Raw genomic sequence first — 19,325 nt, 5'->3', positions numbered from 1 at the left:
TCACAGAAGTCTCAATTTAAAGGTGGAATTTTGCCTTTGGTTTAAGGTCTGACTTGGAAATCTCTCATTGTAGTCAATTCTTCGACTGTAAATAAAACACTCAACTCAAGGCTTTCCATTTTGTCAATAAAGTCCAAATGCATTGGCCGGGAATCGAACCCGGGCCTCTCGCATGGCAAACGAGAATTCTGCCACTGAACAACCAATGCTGCTGAAAGGTGATGTCATTCTCACCAAGAAATTGGGAATAATTCAGAATTTTGAACAAGAAATACCTTATAAAAGGGTTATCAGGAATAGGATTTATGATGTTCCCACAGATTCTCAATTTAAATGCAGTATTTTGGCTTTGTTTTAAGGTCTGACTTGGAAATTCTCATTGTAGTCAAATCTTCGACTGTAAATGGAACACTCACCTCAAAGGCTTTCCCTTCGTATTTTATAATGCTTAAATGCATTTGGCGGGAATCGAACCTGGGCTTCTTGCATTGCAAACGAGAATTCTGCCACTGAAAAACCAATGCTGCTGGAACGTGTTGTATTTCTATGTGAAAATAATAGGAATAATTCAGAAATTTGAACAAGAAATATCTTATAACAGGGTTATCAGGAATGGCATTTATGACGTTGTCACAGAAATTTCAATTTAAAGGCAGAATCTTGGCTTTGTTTTAAGGTCTGACTTGGAAATTTCTCATTGTAGTCAAATCTTCGACTGTAAACAAAACACTCACCTCGAAGGCTTTCCATTTTGTCGATAAAGCCCAAATGCATTGGCCGGGAATTGAACCCGGGCCTCTTGCCTGGCAAACGAGAATTGTGCCACTGAACAACCAATGCTGCATTCTATAACACAAAAATAGGGTTATTTCAGAATTTTGAACAAAAAAATACCTCAGAAAAGGGTTGTCCGGAATGGAACTTACGACTTTATCACAGAAATCTCAATTTAAAGGTGGAATTTTGCCTTTGGTTTAAGGTCTGACTTGGAAATCTCTCATTGTAGTCAAATCTTCGACTGTAAACAAAACACTCACCTCAAAGGCTTTCCATTTTGTCAATAAAGTCCAAATGCATTGGCCGGGAATCGAACCCGGGCCTCTCGCATGGCAAACGAGAATTCTGCCACTGAACAACCAATGCTGCTGAAAGGTGATGTCATTCTCACCTAGAAATTGGGAATAATTCAGAATTTTGAACAAGAAATACCTTATAAAAGGGTTATCAGGAATAGGATTTATGATGTTCCCACAGATTCTCAATTTAAATGGAGTATTTTGGCTTTGTTTTAAGGTCTGACTTGGAAATTCTCATTGTAGTCAAATCTTCGACTGTAAATGGAACACTCACCTCAAAGGCTTTCCCTTCGTATTTTATAATGCTTAAATGCATTGGCCGGGAATCGAACCTGGGCTTCTTGCATTGCAAACGAGAATTCTGCCACTGAAAAACCAATGCTGCTGGAAGGTGTTGTATTTCTATGTGAAAATAATAGGAATAATTCAGAAATTTGAACAAGAAATATCTTATAAAAGGGTTATCAGGAATGGCATTTATGTTGTTGTCACAGAAATATCAATTTAAAGGCAGAATCTTGGCTTTGTTTTAAGGTCTGACTTGGAATTTTCTCATTGTAGTCAAATCTTCGACTGTAAGCAAAACACTCACCTCGAAGGCTTTCCATTTTGTCGATAAAGCCCAAATGCATTGGCCGGGAATTGAACCCGGGCCTCTCGCATGGCAAACGAGAATTCTGCCACTGAACAACCAATGCTGCTGAAAGGTGATGTCATTCTCACCAAGAAATTGGGAATAGTTCAGGATTTTGAACAAGAAATACCTTATAAAAGGGTTATTAGGAATGGGATTTATGATATTCCCACAGATTCTCAATTTAAATGCAGTATTTTGGCTTTGTTTTAAGGTCTGACTTGGAAATTTCTCATTGTAGTCAAATCTTCGACTGTAAATGGAACACTCACCTCAAAGGCTTTCCCTTCGTATTTTATAATGCTTAAATGCATTTGCCGGGAATCGAACGCGGGCCTCTTGCATTGCAAACGAAAATTCTGCCACTGAAAAACCAATGCTGCTGGAAGGTGTTGTATTTCTATGTGAAAATAATAGGAATAATTCAGAAATTTGAACAAGAAATATCTTATAAAAAGGTTATCAGGAATGGCATTTATGTTGTTGTCACAGAAATATCAATTTAAAGGCAGAATCTTGGCTTTGTTTTAAGGTCTGACTTGGAAATTTCTCATTGTAGTCAAATCTTCGACTGTAAACAAAACACTCACCTCGAAGGCTTTCCATTTGTCAATAAAGCCCAAACCTATTGGCCGGGAATTGAACCCGGGCCTCTCGCATGGCAAACGAGAATTGTGCCACTGAACAACCAATGCTGCTGAAAGGTGATGTCATTCTCACCAAGAAATTGGGAATAATTCAGAATTTTGAACAAGAAATACCTTATAAAAGGGTTATTAGGAATGGGATTTATGATGTTCCCACAGATTCTCAATTAAAATGCAGTATTTTGGCTTTGTTTTAAGGTCTGACTTGGAAATTTCTCATTGTAGTCAAATCTTCGACTGTAAATGGACCACTCACCTCAAAGGCTTTCCCTTCGTATTTTATAATGCTTAAATGCATTTGGCGGGAATCGAACGCGGGCCTCTTGCATTGCAAACGAGAATTATGCCACTGAAAAACCAATGCTGCTGGAAGGTGTTGTATTTCTATGTGAAAATAATAGGAATAATTCAGAAATTTGAACAAGAAATATCTTATAACAGGGTTATCAGGAATGGCATTTATGACGTTGTCACAGAAATTTCAATTTAAAGGCAGAATCTTGGCTTTGTTTTAAGGTCTGACTTGGAAATTTCTCATTGTAGTCAAATCTTCGACTGTAAACAAAACACTCACCTCGAAGGCTTTCTATTTTGTCGATAAAGCCCAAATGCATTGGCCGGGAATTGAACCCGGGCCTCTTGCCTGGCAAACGAGAATTGTGCCACTGAACAACCAATGCTGCATTCTATAACACAAAAATAGGGTTATTTCAGAATTTTGAACAAAAAAATACCTCAGAAAAGGGTTGTCAGGATGAACTTATGACTATCACAGAAGTCTCAATTTAAAGGTGGAATTTTGCCTTTGGTTTAAGGTCTGACTTGGAAATCTCTTATTGTAGTCAAATCTTTTGACTGCAAACAGAACTTTCAACTGAAAGGATTTCCATTTTTCTATGTAGTTTAAATGCTCTGACCGGGAATCGAAACAGGGCCTCTAGCACGGCAAACGAAAATTGTGCCACTGAACAACCAATGCTGCTGGAACTATGTTGTCATTCTACTTCAAAAAATTAGGAATAATTCAGAATTTTAAACAAGAAATATCTTAGAAAAGGGTTATCAGGAATGGGATTTTTTTTACTTTCTCACAGAAATCTCAATTTAAAGGCAGACTCTTGCCTTTGTTTAAAGATCTGACTTGGAAATTTCACATTGTAGTCAACTTTTCAACTATCAAAAGAACTCTTACCTCAAAGGCTTTTTACTTTTTTCAATAAAGCTTAAATGCATTGGCTGGGAATTGAGTTTAAAATGAGTTGAGGTAGTTGGGGCATCTAGTTAAGATGCCTCTCAGGAGCCTTTCTGGACAGGTGTGTCCCATCGGGAGGAAGCTTCGGGATCAAACCAGGACACAGTTTTTTTGGAGAGGTTATATCTCTTAGCTGGCCTGGGAACGCCAGAGGGTCCTTCCAAAGGAGCTGGACAGAGTGGCCACTGAGAGGGAGGTCCGGGCTTCCCTTATAAAGCTGCAGCCCAACCCCAGATTCAGAGGAAGAAAATGGATGGATGGACTGCTTCATTTTGTTGTTTTATATGAATGCACACTGTTGTCTGTGACAATTATCAATTTACAGTATTTTTCGGACTATAAGCCATGACTTTTTCCTCATGATTTGAGCCATTTGGCTTATAGTCGAGTGTGGCTTATCTTTTGTTGTTATTTATTTCTATTTTTTTTGGTAGGCACCAGCAAGCAAATATGTGTATCTGTTCGAGGTTTCAATTTATGGAACAACCAATCAATGGAACTGAAAAGATGTTAACCAATGGATTTGCTCAAAAAGTTTTAAAAATATGTTTTATATATATATATATATATAAATATATATATATATATATATATTTATATATATATATATATATATATATATAAAATAACTTCCATGTACCATCTTTTTGCATAAATATCTGTCACATCCCTGGCTTATCATGTCTTTTGTTGTAGGCGAGGTCCTCCTGCCACGGCGAGAGGGCGGGGTCACTGGCCGCGCACCTGACGACCATCGTCATCAAGGCCTTACTTATGGCGGCCGGCACAGGAGGACAATCGCTGGGTTATTCCATGAGCCACTCTTCAATGAAGCGTTAGTCGTTCCCAGTGTTTTCTAGTCCTGAGTCTCCGCAGTCGCGCATTTTGTTTTGTACTTTGCCTTATGCTTTTTGCTTCGTTTCTCGTTTGCCTTTTGCTACTCCTCCGGGTTTTTTTGTTGTTCCTAGTTTTTTGATTGTCCTCCTGCTGACCTCGTCCCCTTGTGCCAGACTACTTAATTGTTTAGACCTGTTTGGTCTCTCTTTTTGTTGCACCTTTTTCCCCATGCTTGCCGTGCGATTTTTGTTAATAAATCCTTGAAGCTGAACCCAGCGTGTCGTGTCGGGGTCCTCAACCCACTCGTGTCTCGGGGTTATCCATAACAATATCTCATGTTATTACCTGTGGCTTATAGTCCAGAGTGGCTTATCCGTTACAAAAATCTTTTTTTTTCCCTCATATTTTGCTCCTGTGGCTTATATACCGGTATGGCTTATAGTCCAGAAAATACGGTACATTTATCCAACATTCTGGAGTGGTTGAATATGTCACAAGTACAACTCTTGGACAGAACTACATAGATAATGATCCTACAATTAACTCAAAACAACCTGGGAACTAAATACACTAAACACTAATGAAAGTAACACACAACAGCTGGACAGGAACAATAGGCAATGGAAGCTGATTGGTTGACACAAAGACAGGTGGACACAATCGCACTAACAAGGACAGACATGAGGGCAACAAAACAGGAACAAGACACGTGAACCAACAAACCCACCACTTGAACATACAGCAAAATCCCTAAAACAAAAAAACTGTGGTACATGATTGTTTTATTTTATTTATTTATTACATCCAAAATTTGATCTGGTTTTGGGGTACCCATCACATGATGCAAGAGCACATACCTATAAAAAAATTCACAGGGGTACATAATTGAAAAGAAAAAAGGTTGTGAAGTACTTGATGCATGCAATAAAGTTTTCTAAGGAAACCGTAGCTGGTAAAGCTCAGCCAAGATTTGAACTCAGATTACTCGTGTCATAGTTCAGATTGCCAACTATCAACCATTAACATGGAACCCGTGAAACTACTGTATACAGTATATAGTGTATATCACTGGCACTCCTACTTTTTCCTTCATATGTGCTATTCAAACAGCCTAATGTGTATCATGGGGAAGTTACCTGTAGATGTATTTATATTATTCACTATGAAATCCGGTTGGCATTATAACATGACCAGAAAATTATTCCTGGCATGTAACAACCCTAAATGTTTGCTGTCCCCATATTGTAAACAAGGGCGAGTGCTTCTCAACTTTAATTCAGGTTTACTTGATTTCAAATTAAAAGCAGTCAACAGATTCATGTTTGGAAATGATGAGAGTATGTTGGTACCAGTATTTTATTCATAGTATCAAGCATGTATTACAGAATCTAAGTTCATAAAACATTTTAAAGAGTTAAGTTTATTAATGTGTGGTAAGATTGCACTATTGTAATGATCTCTTACTTGTAATTATCTCACTCACGCTACGAGGGGTCGGCTTTTCGATTCACGTGTCACGTGTTGTTGTGTCCTTGGGCAAGACGCTTCAACGTAGTTTACCACCACCACTGGTTACTGTGTGTTTGTACTGTGCTATGTAGAGCGACATTGGCTTCCATGAAAGGTGCTATATAAATCTAGGTTATAATGATAATAGGTCTGTATGCAAAATGTTTATACTAAAATTCTACCTCAATAAAAACTCAAAGGAGTGTTTTAAGGTGTTTTCAATGAATTCTGGGACACCCCAATTTTGGGAGGCGATTGATGCCAGACAACACCACCAAAGAGTAATGGCAAGCACTGTAGTAATATTTCCTGCCCTGCTTTGTCAAGGTCATGCCAGCCAATTGCAGGAAACATAGAGACAATTAACCATTCACACTCACAATCACATCTAAGGGTAATTTGGAGTGTCCAACACACCTACCGTGCATGTTTTTGAAATGTGGGAAAAGACCCACACAAACACAAGGAGAAACTGCAAACGCCGCACAGGAAGGCCGGGTACGAACTTGAATTGAACCTGGGACCTCTGAACTAAAAGGCACAGATGCTAACCAGTCTGCCACATATTTTGTTCATAAAAAATACATACACTGAGCTTGTTAGTAAAAAATGGACCGCCCTGGCTGAATTGGCCCTGAAATACGCAACCCATGGGTGTCACTTTGAGCAAATTTGGACCTTAAATATTTTTACATCAAAGATAAAGCACTAAAAATACTGGAATGCTAAAATTACGATAGGTTGTCAAAACAGGTAGCGGTTCAAATTGGCACCATGCATGCAATCCTAAATGCTTGCAAATGTGATTTTTTTTGACTGCACGTTTTTACACTAGGGACCTGTAGAACCTTTGACACCCACACGTTAAGATTATAATGCCGTCATACTTACTTGGCGTTGGACACATATTTTCTTTTTTTTTTTTGAGGGGTGGGGTCATTTTCCATGGAAAACACTTGTTGAGAATAATTCTCACTTATTAAAAAAATAGAGGGGATAAAAATATTACAATTGCATGTAACTACAATGGCCTTTAAATATATGTCAATTTTTGCTATTTGCAAGCCAGCCACGTCAACAGCCGAGCAACGAATTATGGATTAGTGATATAGCTTTGTATGTCAGAAAGTGTACACAACATAGCGTATGATCAGACTGGTGTGTCAGGAGTGCCTTTAGGGCACAATGTTCGAGTTTGTCAGCGAGATTTTAGATCTGACATTGCCATTAGTGCAGCGTTCCACCCAGGAGACCCCATCACACCTCCACCTAAAAAATGAAAAAACAAAAACAAAAATAAAACATATATATATATATATATATATATATATATATATATATATATATATATATATATATATATATATATATATATATATATATATATATATATATATATATATCAGTCTTAGTTTAAAGCAAACCTGGATGACTGCCACTGCCACAAAGATACAAGCCTTTAACTGGTGTACGATAGCCTGAGAGTGAGGGCAAAGGTCGCGCTAGATACAGTTGGTCCAGTGACATTGATCCATGAAAGATATTCTGTCAAGCAGATTTCAGATTTTATTCACTTTGGTATGGAAATCAACAGTCTGTGTCTTGTAACTGCAATTAATGAGCGAATATGCTGACTCAATGCAAACACTCAGTCATTTACATTACAGCAGCGTTGAATGACATTTAACTACATGGGCGTGTTTAAACAGTTGCTAGTGTCAAACAAATCACAAGTGTTTACCCCTCCGGTGAGCCCAAAAATACTCTGCAGATCAGGTGGAGTCAGGATGTCTCTGCCCAACACTGACTGTTTGAATCCAGGGGCATATTTCTCCACCCAGTCAAACACTGAATGAAACAAACGCAGATAGATTTTAACAAGTTAAGTTCAAGTATAACAGATTTCAATTCAAACATTATTACTGTCTCTGACAACCATACACAAGTAAGCTGCACATTATGTAACCAGTACATGGTGTAGCCAGTGTGTTTCCATATTTACAATGTTTCACTCCCTTTCGAAATATAGACAGTGTTCCCTCATTTTTTGCAGTTGATGGGTACCAAAAACCAAAAGGGAAATCCGCCAAGTAGGACACCCCTGCCCCCCTCCACACACCAGAAATTTTCATGCATGCGTATGTCCTAAGTGACACGTGATTGGGTCCCGGCGTGACATCGACTAATGAGGGCAGGAGTGGGTTACAATTCCAGAGCAGGATCTGATTACAACTATCTCAGTAGTAGCTATCTCCGAATGAATCTCACAGGAGAGTGAAAATGTCCAGCTGAAGGAGTTGTTACAAATGCCATTGTAATAAATTGGAATTTCGAATGTAAATTCCACTTCCCTGTTATCATGTTTGGGATCCACTCTTGGTTGATGTCTGAGAAGTGCCCGTGGCATGTGCTATTACTGTCGATTTGTCTATTTGGCATGCAAAAAACCTTCACAGGGCGTCTCTTGGCAATAAAGCTTTTTTTTTTTCCATGGAAAAAAATGCGAAGCAGTGACTGGAGGGGAGGAATCGCAAAGTAACGAGGGAACACTGTATATTTAAAACTAGTGATTGGAGTAATTTCATCAAGATCAGTTATGGAAGACAATTGAGGAAATTGAGTGATATGCATTTGATCGACACGACTTTTAATCGTGTTGTGACACTTTTGCGAGTACTTCTAACCGTTGTCTGCATATGCTTCTCTGTCCTGGTCAGTCCACTCTCTGCCCTCGATGTAGAAGGGGGTGAACTGAGTGAACATTGACACTACGTGACTGCCAGAGGGCGCCAATGTGGGATCCAAAACAGATGGGATGGTCATCTCGATCATAGGCCTCAAGGACAATACACAAGATAAACGGATGAGATGAGAGAGTCAGTTCTGAGTGCAAGTGAATTAAGGAGCCAGTTTGCCTTGTTGAGGGACGGCCATTCATCGCCTCCATGTAGGCCGCCTCCAGGATTTCCACATTCTCACAGTTGATGTGAATGGAGCATTGATGGTGAGGTCCTGGTTTATTTCCTGGTGTGGGAGCTGCAAGAAAGTTTGGCAACTTGTCCACTGCCACTATGAAAAACAATGAGGGGTGGGGGTGTCACGTTTAAGTGTAAGTATAGAATGGGTGTCCTTATTTATATTTCTGTTATGACACAAATTAGAAACTTTGAATCACACAATTACAGTCATTCAGTCGTTTTAAAATACTTTGGCATGGGGCATATGTATGTCCCCTCTGCTCCTTTAGCACCTTACTTTTTATCAGTATTTATCCAGCACAATTGCGTACTTCTTGTGTTGTGGTAATCCTGTGTGACAACCCGGTGGGAACTATTCCAACCGCCGGAGTGGATACTTGGTCCATCTATCCATTTTCTATTAGCAAGTCTGCCTCACAGTTCAAAGGTCCCGGGTTCAAATCCAGCTTGCCCAGCCTTCCTGTGTGGAGTCTCCTCCGACACTCCAAAAACATGCATGGTAGGTATATTGGACACTTCTGATTGCAAATGTGGTGTGTGATTGTGAGTGTGAATGGTTGTTCGTCTCTGTGTGCCCTGCGATTGGCAGGCAACCAGTCCAGCGTGCCCTCCACCGACTGCCTAAAGATGACTGGGAAAGGCACCAGCAAGCCAGCGACTCTAGTGAGGATAGCGGCTATAGAAAATGGATAGATGGATTTTGTTTGCATCAGGAGTTGGTTAGTATCCATTCTTTGTTTTGCTTCTTTATACCTTCACAATTTATTACCAATGTGTTGCTACTTTGTGATCAGAGTCCTCCTGTTGGCCCTCCCACCCTGTGAGTTTTGCTGTATTCTTATTCATATTGTTTTTTTTTTTATGTCAGTTTGGTGGTATTTGGTTGCTGTTATCAGGCGTTTTTGAGTTTGATTATTATCGTTTTTGTCCTTACATGTTGTGTGCCCTTTCCGGTAATAAATTTTCAATGTTTTGTTCACCAACCTGCGTCCTGTCTGATTACAAATTGTAATTATGTGTGACCCTTATCATTTTAAACCTTTTATCTAGCTCTCATTAAACTTGATAACAATGGATTAACATTTTAGATTTTAACTTAATGTAAAAAAAAATGTAATAGTCATACTTTTGCCCAAAATTATTGAACATAACCTGGTGAAAATGTACAAAAATTTAATTTAGCTGTAAATGACAAGTGGCAAGATATTCCAACTGTGGGAGAACTTTATTGTTACTGTACAGTTATGAAGTTTGTTTGAAAGTATTGAGACTGCATAATTGCAAATACATGATGTAATGATTTTATTAATAGTATTATTATTAATATTATTATTATTATATTATTAATAGTAATTTATCATTTATATTTTAAGGAAAACATTTTTGTTACTTTTCTTGTTCTTAACAGATGGTATATTCGGGAAAATTAGTTTCTTCTGTCTTATCATGTGTGGCATCCAAAACCGTTCCTTGCTGTGTAAATAATCCTGCTATCTTTCTGTCCATATGTAACACTACCATTGCACTGTACTTGAAATGAGTTTTTCTCCCTGAATGGAATTTTACATTTTAATAACGTGCCCAAATAATTACCGTTGATCTTGGTAACAGGTGAGGTGTAATCGATCTGATCAACAGCTTTCAACAATTCTGATGAAAGGGCACCCTGGATAACAACAACAAATAAGAAAAGATATATCTCATGTATTCATCAATGTTGCTTTTCTATGAGTAGTTTTACCTGTGGGAGGAGGTTTTTGAATGTGACATAAGGGGTAGCATTTGAAAGTACTATTCTACTGTGAATCTCTGTGCCATCCTTCAGTGCCACTCCCCTGGCAGCACCATCTGCGTCGACAATAACTTGCTGTACATCCTGTAGTAACACATTAGAACACGATTGGAGATGATAATCATGCAGTTGTGGCACATTTATGTGAGTGACATAAATAAACAACACCTTCTCTGTGAAAACATCTGCGCCGTAAGATCGGGCGGCATTGGCTAAAGCCTTAGACACGCCTCCCATGCCGCCTTCAACGTAACCCCAGGCACCTTTCTCCTTCTCCAACTCTCCCATCACATGATGCAAGAGCACATACCTATAACATGTGTACGTTTGAAATTCCATTCAATGGCTTCAAATGGGATCCAATGATGTTTATGATGAGCGCAAGGGAAGAGAAAAATACAATCCTAACATCTTGTCATTTCTTAATCTGTCACATTAATATTTTCACATCTTTAAAAGTGGGACCTCCAAAATGGAACAGTCTGGAGCATTGGTTGGCATGGCCGTTCATTTTTTTAGCACTTGTCTACAGCTCAAAATTGTTAAAACTTTGGTGAATTTCCCTTTCCTTTATGTGCCGTCTCACCCGCTACCAGGATTGCTGGGACTAGTCATGGCCCCAATGACACCATCTGTAGCCAAGGTTGCTTTCAGTGGCTCTGACTCAAACCAACGATTGAGGATCTGAAGCAAGAAAATATAAGCCACTTTAAGATGCCACCTAGAAACAGTAGTAAATATTCAGCTAGATAAATAACATACCTTCATGATTGGCGCTGTTAGGATTTCATAAAACTCTGGAATGTTATGGCCCAATTTCAGCCCTATAATAATTAAACACACACACAGCCTGTGGTGAGTTATTTTTCTGAAATCAATGTTTAAAAGGATGTTCAAGACATGTTACACACCACATTTGACAACAGGCTTCATTGTTCTAACAGCAGCCAGCCTCTTCCTCAATGAGCCAGTTGTGACACCTGGAATGTCAACAGGAGGGGCATCCAGGAGTGGGTGGATAGCACCTGCTAGCTTCTCAAGGTGCAAAACAAATTCTGGAAAAGCCTGATAACACAGACAATTCAAGTTGACCTATACACACCATAGCATTTAAATAAAAGAACACATGCATGTCTCATAATGTTTAAATCACCTTTGCATCTTTCTGAGAAAATTTGCCAATCTCTTTCTGGTTCTCAGCAAGATCAGAGCCGAGCGTAAGTGACCTTGGTGTGGCCCCGCTTAGCCCCTCCTCCAACATGGGGGTGAAAGCATGGGGATCCCTCATATACACCTTCAGCCCATGTTTCTGAGAAGACAAGATACACAAGGTGGTTGAAAAGTTAAGCTTTTGTTCAACTTGAATTGATTACCTTCAGCTCCAGGTCTGTGTGAATATGTGGCCGTAATAAGCTGAGCACATAGGAGCACCTGGAGAAGTGAAAACCTGCATGCACAAAAGTGGTATTATATGATATTATACGATATCAGATCTGTATTTATCATTTCATTACAAGAATCATGCAAAACCAAAATAACCGATTTCAGTTATACTTGTTAAAGGGAACATGTGCCATGCATTCCACTGGGAGAAATTGTCACCCAACTCTGGCTTTTTTATGTTTTTGATGTGGGATATCAAAGGAAAAGCATACAAAAAACACTAGGAGGACAAAATATTGCATACATTGTCAAAACATGATGACTATCCCTTCTAAATGATTGCAAACAGGAGGTCGAGAGGTACACCGTATAGGTGTTGAATATAGTCCATGTCGGTCTCAATTACTGCTGCCATTCAAAATTTAAAATATTGTCAATTTTTGACATATTTAAAACCTGATATTTAATCATGCTTTTCCCCAGATTTTTGCATTAATCCTTTCAACAGGGGGCAGGCAGTAGAAATTTTTGTGTTGGCACCCCTAAACCTAATTATTACATATACATGTACAGCGTGGTTACAATTGTCTACTGGCAATATTTTAGCCCTCATTTTAGAGCATCAAATAAAAAAAAATGAAAAAAAGGAAAATGTATCAATTTAAAGGATTGTGGTTATACAGAAAAAAAAATTAAGAAAAATGAACACAAATTGGTCCACTCGTATTTCCATTATATACCAAGTTTTCCTCTCATTTTCAAGCTCCATCATGGCAGACAAGCAAATAGTCATTTGATACAAAAAACAACAGTATCAGTATACTTTACAGTAAATACCTGGGAGCAAACCCAGCCGTCTGATTTCATGTGGCACCTGTTGTTTCCATGTAATTTAATTCAAAATAAATAAATACAATGAAAAAAAAACTGTGGACTTGATTTGATGTGGCACCTGTTTCCATGTTGTTTATTAGAAGAAAAATAATCAAGAATGCAGCCGAGGACTCTTAAATGATCTGTCCAAAGGATGGCGACATCTTACCAGGGAAGAGCTCTTCTGTCACTGCAGCACCTCCGAGCAAATGCCTGCGCTCGAGCACTGCTGTCTGTAAACCTCCCTTCTGAAGGTAGGCTGCCTTGTGTACGTACACGCACGCACGCACACACACACGCACACACACGAACAAACAAAACCTTTGACCTGGACTCACAAATGCCAGAATACAACACTGTGTGGGTATTTTTGACCAAAAAAAATATGTCTTCACTCACTGCCACCAGTCCGTTGTGCCCTGCAATGACATTAAAAAGGGTCTAAACGGAACTAAAAGTAGCAGAAAATCAATTCTTTTTTGTATCAAAAGGAGCTGCGTGGACTTATTTTTCCCAATCCAGTTTGGTCAAGCTGCAGCTCAACTTTGCAAAGCATTTACAGTTACACATTAACCACAAAGGTTATTTTCCACAAGGCAATTACAGAATTGCGAACATGACTTGTCGTGCATGAAAGTTGCAAGAGTGTTGGATGGCGGTTTCGAAGTCCAACTAAACTTTTTTTTTTCCAATTATATTAAACAAAATTGGTCAGACCTCTCACCTCCCCCGATGACCAGTGCATCATAGCGTGGTTTAAATTCTGTGTGTGTGTTGGCTGTACATCGCGCCACACAGCCTTGCAAGACGGTGGCGACCTTCCGTGAACGACGAGTCCACATTGCAGCAGCAGCCATTGCAACAGTAAAATCGCAATTCCCTCCCCTAAAATCGCCCACTGAGAAGAGAAAACGTGTCGGGCTCATACGTTCAAGTACAATAGGTTTACTATTCAACTAGTCACGCTGTTCATACGCTATACAATTCATTTGGAGCATCTGACGAAAAAAACAAACAAACAAAAAAAAACATTCGACCAATTAATCCTGAATGTTACGATCAATAAATCGATGGATGATAACGTTTGTTTTTTGTTTTTTTTTTATTGCTTGTCATCATCTAGTTTGACCACACGAGGACGCAGTTGTTCCGGACTGAGAAAAAACTGGCCACATCACCAAAACCAGAGTACGAATATTTACATTAAACCCCTACTAAAAATGCTCGACTAGGACAGGAGAGCCGGTCTCCTAGATCTGCAAACCCCTACTAAATATGCTCAACTGGGATAGGAGACCCGTTACTAGATCTGACCCCCTTAGTAAACGTTATATTTTCGGTGCCTCTTCCATACCGTAGTACATAAACTATACTATAAAACTGTATCCCATTCGTCAGATAATGAATAGTAAAATACGCGTATTGTACTTACATGGAACAGCAGCGATCAGAATGTGGACGTACTAACATTCATTGTGGAATTATCAATAAAGATAGTGTTACCGTAAAGTCTACTACGTAATTTAACAGTTAAACGTGCAACGTTTAAACTAACCTTAGTGCTGCTAATTTTTGGTTGGCAACACTTTCAATTCTTCAAATGGCTATGTCTCGCTCAGTGACTAAGAGTGTTCCTTTTTAAAGACATAAACACTATTTGAGGAAATGTAGTTACCTATCTTCTGAACTTGAAAGGATTTTTACTCATATAGGCAAAGTGATTCTACTGGAACTCAATCAGATGCCATCGCCGCAAATTACAAAATAAACTCACATGACTGAAATATTTATTTTAAGTATTTTGAAGACCTTCACTAAAGCATTTAATATTGTTCAAATACATCATATTTTCTGACATTTAACACAAAAACCACATCAAACACGAAAACACTATGACTTCAAATAATAGATGACAATAGAAGTAAAAGATTATAGACATCACCAGATGCCGGACTTCATTCCTGTCGATGCGCTGCCTGGCCTCTACTGCAACTGACTTCAGTTCCCACTTGTTCTTCAGACGTTTTTCCTGAGTTTTTTTTTTTTTTTTTTCTCCCAGCAAGTGAAATGCATGCTCAGTCGGATTCAGGTCAGGTAATTAATTTTTAACCATTACAGAACGTTACACTTATATGCCATAAAGACTGCTTTGTTAATCTGCTTGGGGACATTGTTCACCTGCATTTCGAAATGCAGTCCAAAAATCATTTTGAAGCTTTTAGCTGGATATAAACAGACACTGCCCAAAACATCAGAAATCAATCTGCTGCTTTTGTTAGGTGTACATGAGCAGATGTATGGACCCAAAAACAGCATAGACAATTCAAAGCAACCACACTGAAATTATCAACAAAGGAAGCACGAAGGACGTGAGCAAAATAGGCAACAAGAAAACGATGACTGCAAAAGTTTAACAACGTCAAATAACTTAGAACATTTACTGTTGTGGTGGATGGAAGGCCTGAGAAAGGAGCAAGACGCCTAGAAGAAATAAAACAACCCCATGGAAATAAACAGAAACGTGGCGAGGTGAGAGCAATTCTTCACAAGTAACGTTCCAGGTGAAGGATACGATAGGGAACTAGAATGGGTGCAAGTGTAGCTGCGGAAAGGTACCAAGAAACGTAGGCAATGGCAACAAGCGAAAATATTCTGGTAACAAGCTCCCCTTACCAGCTTTTGAAAGCCAGATTAATGACAATGATGAAAAGGTGTGTGCTGGCACACTTCCCATCCAGTCGAGCAGCTACAAAGGGGAAAGAAAAAAAAAGTGTGTGTGGAGGGGGGGGCAGATCTTCAAACTCGGTCACAACAGCACCTCCCTCTCAATGGACACCCCCAGGAAGCCCACCATGGTTTCAAGGGATGGAGAGTGAAAATCTCTGACAGGGGAAGTATCCAGGAGCGAGGGACCCAAGAATGCTCCGCAGGCCCATACCCCTCCCCGTAAACCAAGTACCACACACCCCTACCTCTCTGGATTGCACAGACCTCACAGCATAGGCTGGCCCACCATCGATCACCTGTTCAAATCACCTGTTCAAGAGGCGCTGACGGAGGACCTAAACGGCTGCAGACCAGATGACTTTGATGTAAGGAGGCAACCAAAGCCTGACAGCCACTGGATTGACCACAGCATCAACTTTGAAGGGGTCAATGACTCTAAGATCGAGCTTCTTGGAAACCCCAGTCTAGTCATGTGTCGAGAGCCACACCGCCTCGCTAGGACAATAGAGAGAAGCCAGAACCTGATGCCTATTTGCCAGCTAATGATTGCGGGTCACAGTCCGGCACAGGCAACACGGGCATCAAGCCAGACACAGCGAGCCAGCAGGGGATGCATGTTCATAGAAAATAGAGCTCGGTCCTGCGAGGGAAACACAGAAGGCTGGAACCCGCAGGAAGACTAGAATGAAGACATACCTGTGGCAGAAGTGACGGGGGAGTTGTGCACGTACTCACCCCAAGGAAAGTAGGAAGACCAGAAAAACGGATGACGGTGGCAAACAGCGCAAAGCAGCCCCCGGGTCTTGGTTTGCACTCTTGCTCTGACGTTGGATAGAGGATGGAAACCAGAGGAGAGGCTTGCAGAAGCTCTCAATGCACTGCAAAAATTCTACCAAACAAGGTAACTGAACTGCAGCCTCCTGTCCAAGACGGTGGAGGAGAAAAATCTTTTAGAAAAGTCGAATCTCCGAAGCTGAAGGCAACTTTGGAAGAGCAATGAAATGAGCCATCTTGAGATACCTGTCCCCAACTCGAAGAATGACAGTCTTTCCATGAGACAAGGGAAGACCATTAACAAAGTCCAATGCAACATGGTACCAAAGACGATAAGGAACAGGAAGCGGATGCAACAGTCTAGGCAGAGAATGATGTGATGGTTTGTTGCGGACACAAATACCACATGCAGAAACAAAGCTCTTGATGTCCTTGAGTCCAGGTAACCACAACCTCTGGGAAATGAGAAAACAGGTCCAGTTGGCATCCAGGTGACAGGCCAGCTTGGACTCCATGTCCCCATTGGAGTACTTCTCTACTCAGGTGGGCAGGAAGGAATAATTTGTGCTCGGGCCTATGCAAAATCTCTTTTCCTCAACTCCGGAACCAAAATGAAACTAAAAGACGTGGATAAGGTTGTCATGTATTTTCGCTTACAGAGGCGGTACGGGGCGATACGAATTGCACCTATTGTCATAAGCGCACTTCAAGCCACTTTCATCTGCGTGGGTGGGACCGGTGTGAGAGCACAGAATAAGCAAGTAATGCTTAGAAATGCATCAATAAAGGAAAATAACACTCTAGGAGTGGTTAGAGTAACAAATCAACATTGGAAGATGATTAAAATCTCCAAAAAGTTGAATTTTCTTATTATGGCCCTTTTAAGTCTTTTATTTAAGCAGATGTAGGACAGATTTTTGTGGTCAATGAAAACCTGGAAATGCATCTTAGCACCCCCCAGCCGGTGCATCCATCCATGCAGTGAAAGAACAATAGCTAGAAGCTCTCTTGCCAAAAACATAATTTCCTTCAGCCAAAGCAGAGGTTACATGAGAAGAAAGCACAGGAGTGAAGCACCTGGTCGACTGGGGAGCACTGTGACTGGACCTCCCCCACTCCTGACTCTGAAACATCAACCTCAACATAAAAACATGAAATTTGCATTAGGGTGAGCAAGGATTGGAGACTTTGTAAACATTCATTTCAAAGAAACAAAAACTGGTTCAGCTTCAGACGTCCAGCGGAACAGCAATTTGATGAATATGGAAGAATAACTCCTATATGTCCACGCAATTTTAACGACAACGATGAGGAAGCCCTGCATTAAAGCAAACCAACAGTATATACATAACACAACACAGTGATGTCAAATAATCAGTATTATGACACTCACAATAACCAGGCAAACAGCTTCACAACACTACAACATGAACATTCCTCTTTCTGTCGAACACGGCACAAAGACAAATGGCAACTTCTTTCTTCCTGTATCAAGAGAAAATATACTTGATGAAATACTGCTCCCTAATGGAGGGTGGACCATCCTTCACCCCCCCAGTCCGAGCTTAATTGGACTCAGTCCAGCGGCCAAGTCTCCGTTTCGTAGGACCTGCTTGGCCTCCTCGTCCGCAATGGTTGAGCAGACAGAGGTAGAGGCAGTAGAAGTAGTGGTGAAGACTGCGGCGCCTGAGGTGATGCGCCGAAAAAAACGTCGGAGGCAGAGTCACCCTAGGAGCTGAGGTCAGAGACCACCCATCAGACAACAGAGAAAGGGAAAAGTGCAAGCCAGCATCGCGAGGTTCATCACCTGACAGACGGCCAAGCCTCCGGGGCATCACTGAGCTAGGTGAGGCCCTGGGCTGTGGAAACTGTGCCACGGTTGCTCCCGCGCAAAGGGGGTGGCAGGTGTGTAGCTGTGGAGGAACCTCTGGTTACAAAGTCAGCCGACCTCACCCATCCACCCTCAACACTCACTCGATACTGATCCCGACCGAGTAACTCCACCACCACATCTGAACTGTCCCACTTGTTAGGGCTCAGGCCATGGTTGTTCTGAAGAAACACTCTTGCCTCAGATGCAAGTGGGCAGAGCGGTCTTAAGTGAGCCCTCAGGGATTCGCTGGTGCGGGAAATCCATGTCCGAAGGGCATCCTCCTTCGTAGCCAACGCCTGATGCCGTAACAAAAGGACACGGGAGACCGGGAACTTCTCAAGCTTACTTATGAAAGGAAGTGAACCCCGAATGGGGTGGCCATAGACAATCTGCGTTGGTTAGAGTACACTTGTACTAATCATACACACACATAAAAAGTACCCTGTACAATACTTCAACATTGAGGTATTGAATGAGGTAATGAATAGAATACAAACACATGAATGTATACAAACAGAATGTGTTGGCACAAAGTATCAATGCTTTGGTTCGAAATATGGTAAATATTGCTGCAGCAATACCTATTCATGCTTCTGAATGAAAAGGTTTAGAGTTCTCACCTGTTATTTGTGCTCTACATTACCTACAGTATTGTCTACTTGTACTTGACCTGGTTGGTTTTCATAAAAGTGTGAATATGAGCTCATCAGATATTACTGTTGTAGAAGATATTGGGCTGGTTGAAAAGCCATAGATCATCAGCAGCAGGAAAAAGATGACTAAGGTGTGAGGAAGGAATAGTTTTACTTAAAAAAAATTTTACAGAACGTAACCATGTAATATTTTCCTCATTATAGACAATTCTGGATTGTATTTTGCTTACATGGTGTAAAATAAATCTTCTTGGTTGCATAGAGCGAGCACTCTGTTGGCTGAGGGATTAAATTGAGGTATTGGGTGTTCTAGGATT

The 19,325-nt window shown here is 40.4% G+C and overlaps 1 protein-coding gene and 3 non-coding genes across 8 annotated transcripts; all 4 read right to left on the bottom strand.

Moving 5' to 3' along the window:
- Positions 1-138: 138 nt before the first annotated feature.
- On the bottom strand, positions 139-209 carry trnag-gcc (transfer RNA glycine (anticodon GCC)). The gene has a single exon. It is a non-coding gene; the product is annotated as a tRNA-Gly (tRNA).
- An 863-nt stretch (positions 210-1,072) lies between these two features.
- On the bottom strand, positions 1,073-1,143 carry trnag-gcc (transfer RNA glycine (anticodon GCC)). Its single transcript has one exon. It is a non-coding gene; the product is annotated as a tRNA-Gly (tRNA).
- Positions 1,144-1,703: 560 nt separating this feature from the next.
- On the bottom strand, positions 1,704-1,774 carry trnag-gcc (transfer RNA glycine (anticodon GCC)). Its single transcript has one exon. It is a non-coding gene; the product is annotated as a tRNA-Gly (tRNA).
- A 3,442-nt stretch (positions 1,775-5,216) lies between these two features.
- pyroxd2 (pyridine nucleotide-disulphide oxidoreductase domain 2) lies at positions 5,217-14,871 on the bottom strand. Of its 5 annotated transcripts, none has more exons than XM_088422190.1 (17): positions 14,414-14,871; positions 13,706-13,879; positions 13,381-13,400; positions 13,151-13,244; positions 12,099-12,172; positions 11,879-12,034; positions 11,637-11,790; positions 11,488-11,549; positions 11,312-11,409; positions 10,894-11,035; positions 10,675-10,809; positions 10,527-10,599; positions 8,871-9,024; positions 8,640-8,791; positions 7,697-7,803; positions 7,380-7,500; positions 5,217-7,224 (listed from the first exon to the last, which is right to left on the bottom strand). In XM_088422190.1, the coding sequence occupies exons 2-17, from the start codon at positions 13,836-13,838 to the stop codon at positions 7,154-7,156; spliced, it is 1,746 nt and encodes a 581-aa protein (XP_088278316.1). In that variant the 5' UTR covers positions 13,839-13,879; positions 14,414-14,871; the 3' UTR covers positions 5,217-7,153. The 5 variants fall into 5 exon arrangements, with proteins under 5 accessions (XP_088278316.1, XP_088278317.1, XP_088278318.1 ...); XM_088422191.1 differs by having other exon boundaries at positions 14,537-14,871; XM_088422192.1 differs by having other exon boundaries at positions 14,657-14,871.
- Between the last annotated feature and the right edge of the window lie 4,454 nt (positions 14,872-19,325).

Source organism: Hippichthys cyanospilos, chromosome 8 (genome assembly GCF_059441005.1).
Source record: "Hippichthys cyanospilos isolate Australia breed blue-spotted pipefish chromosome 8, RoL_Hcya_1.0, whole genome shotgun sequence".
In the NCBI taxonomy this organism is placed as follows: domain Eukaryota; kingdom Metazoa; phylum Chordata; class Actinopteri; order Syngnathiformes; family Syngnathidae; genus Hippichthys; species Hippichthys cyanospilos.
The sequence above is the reverse complement of the archived record's forward strand: the minus strand, read 5'-3'. Positions and strand labels throughout refer to the sequence as shown.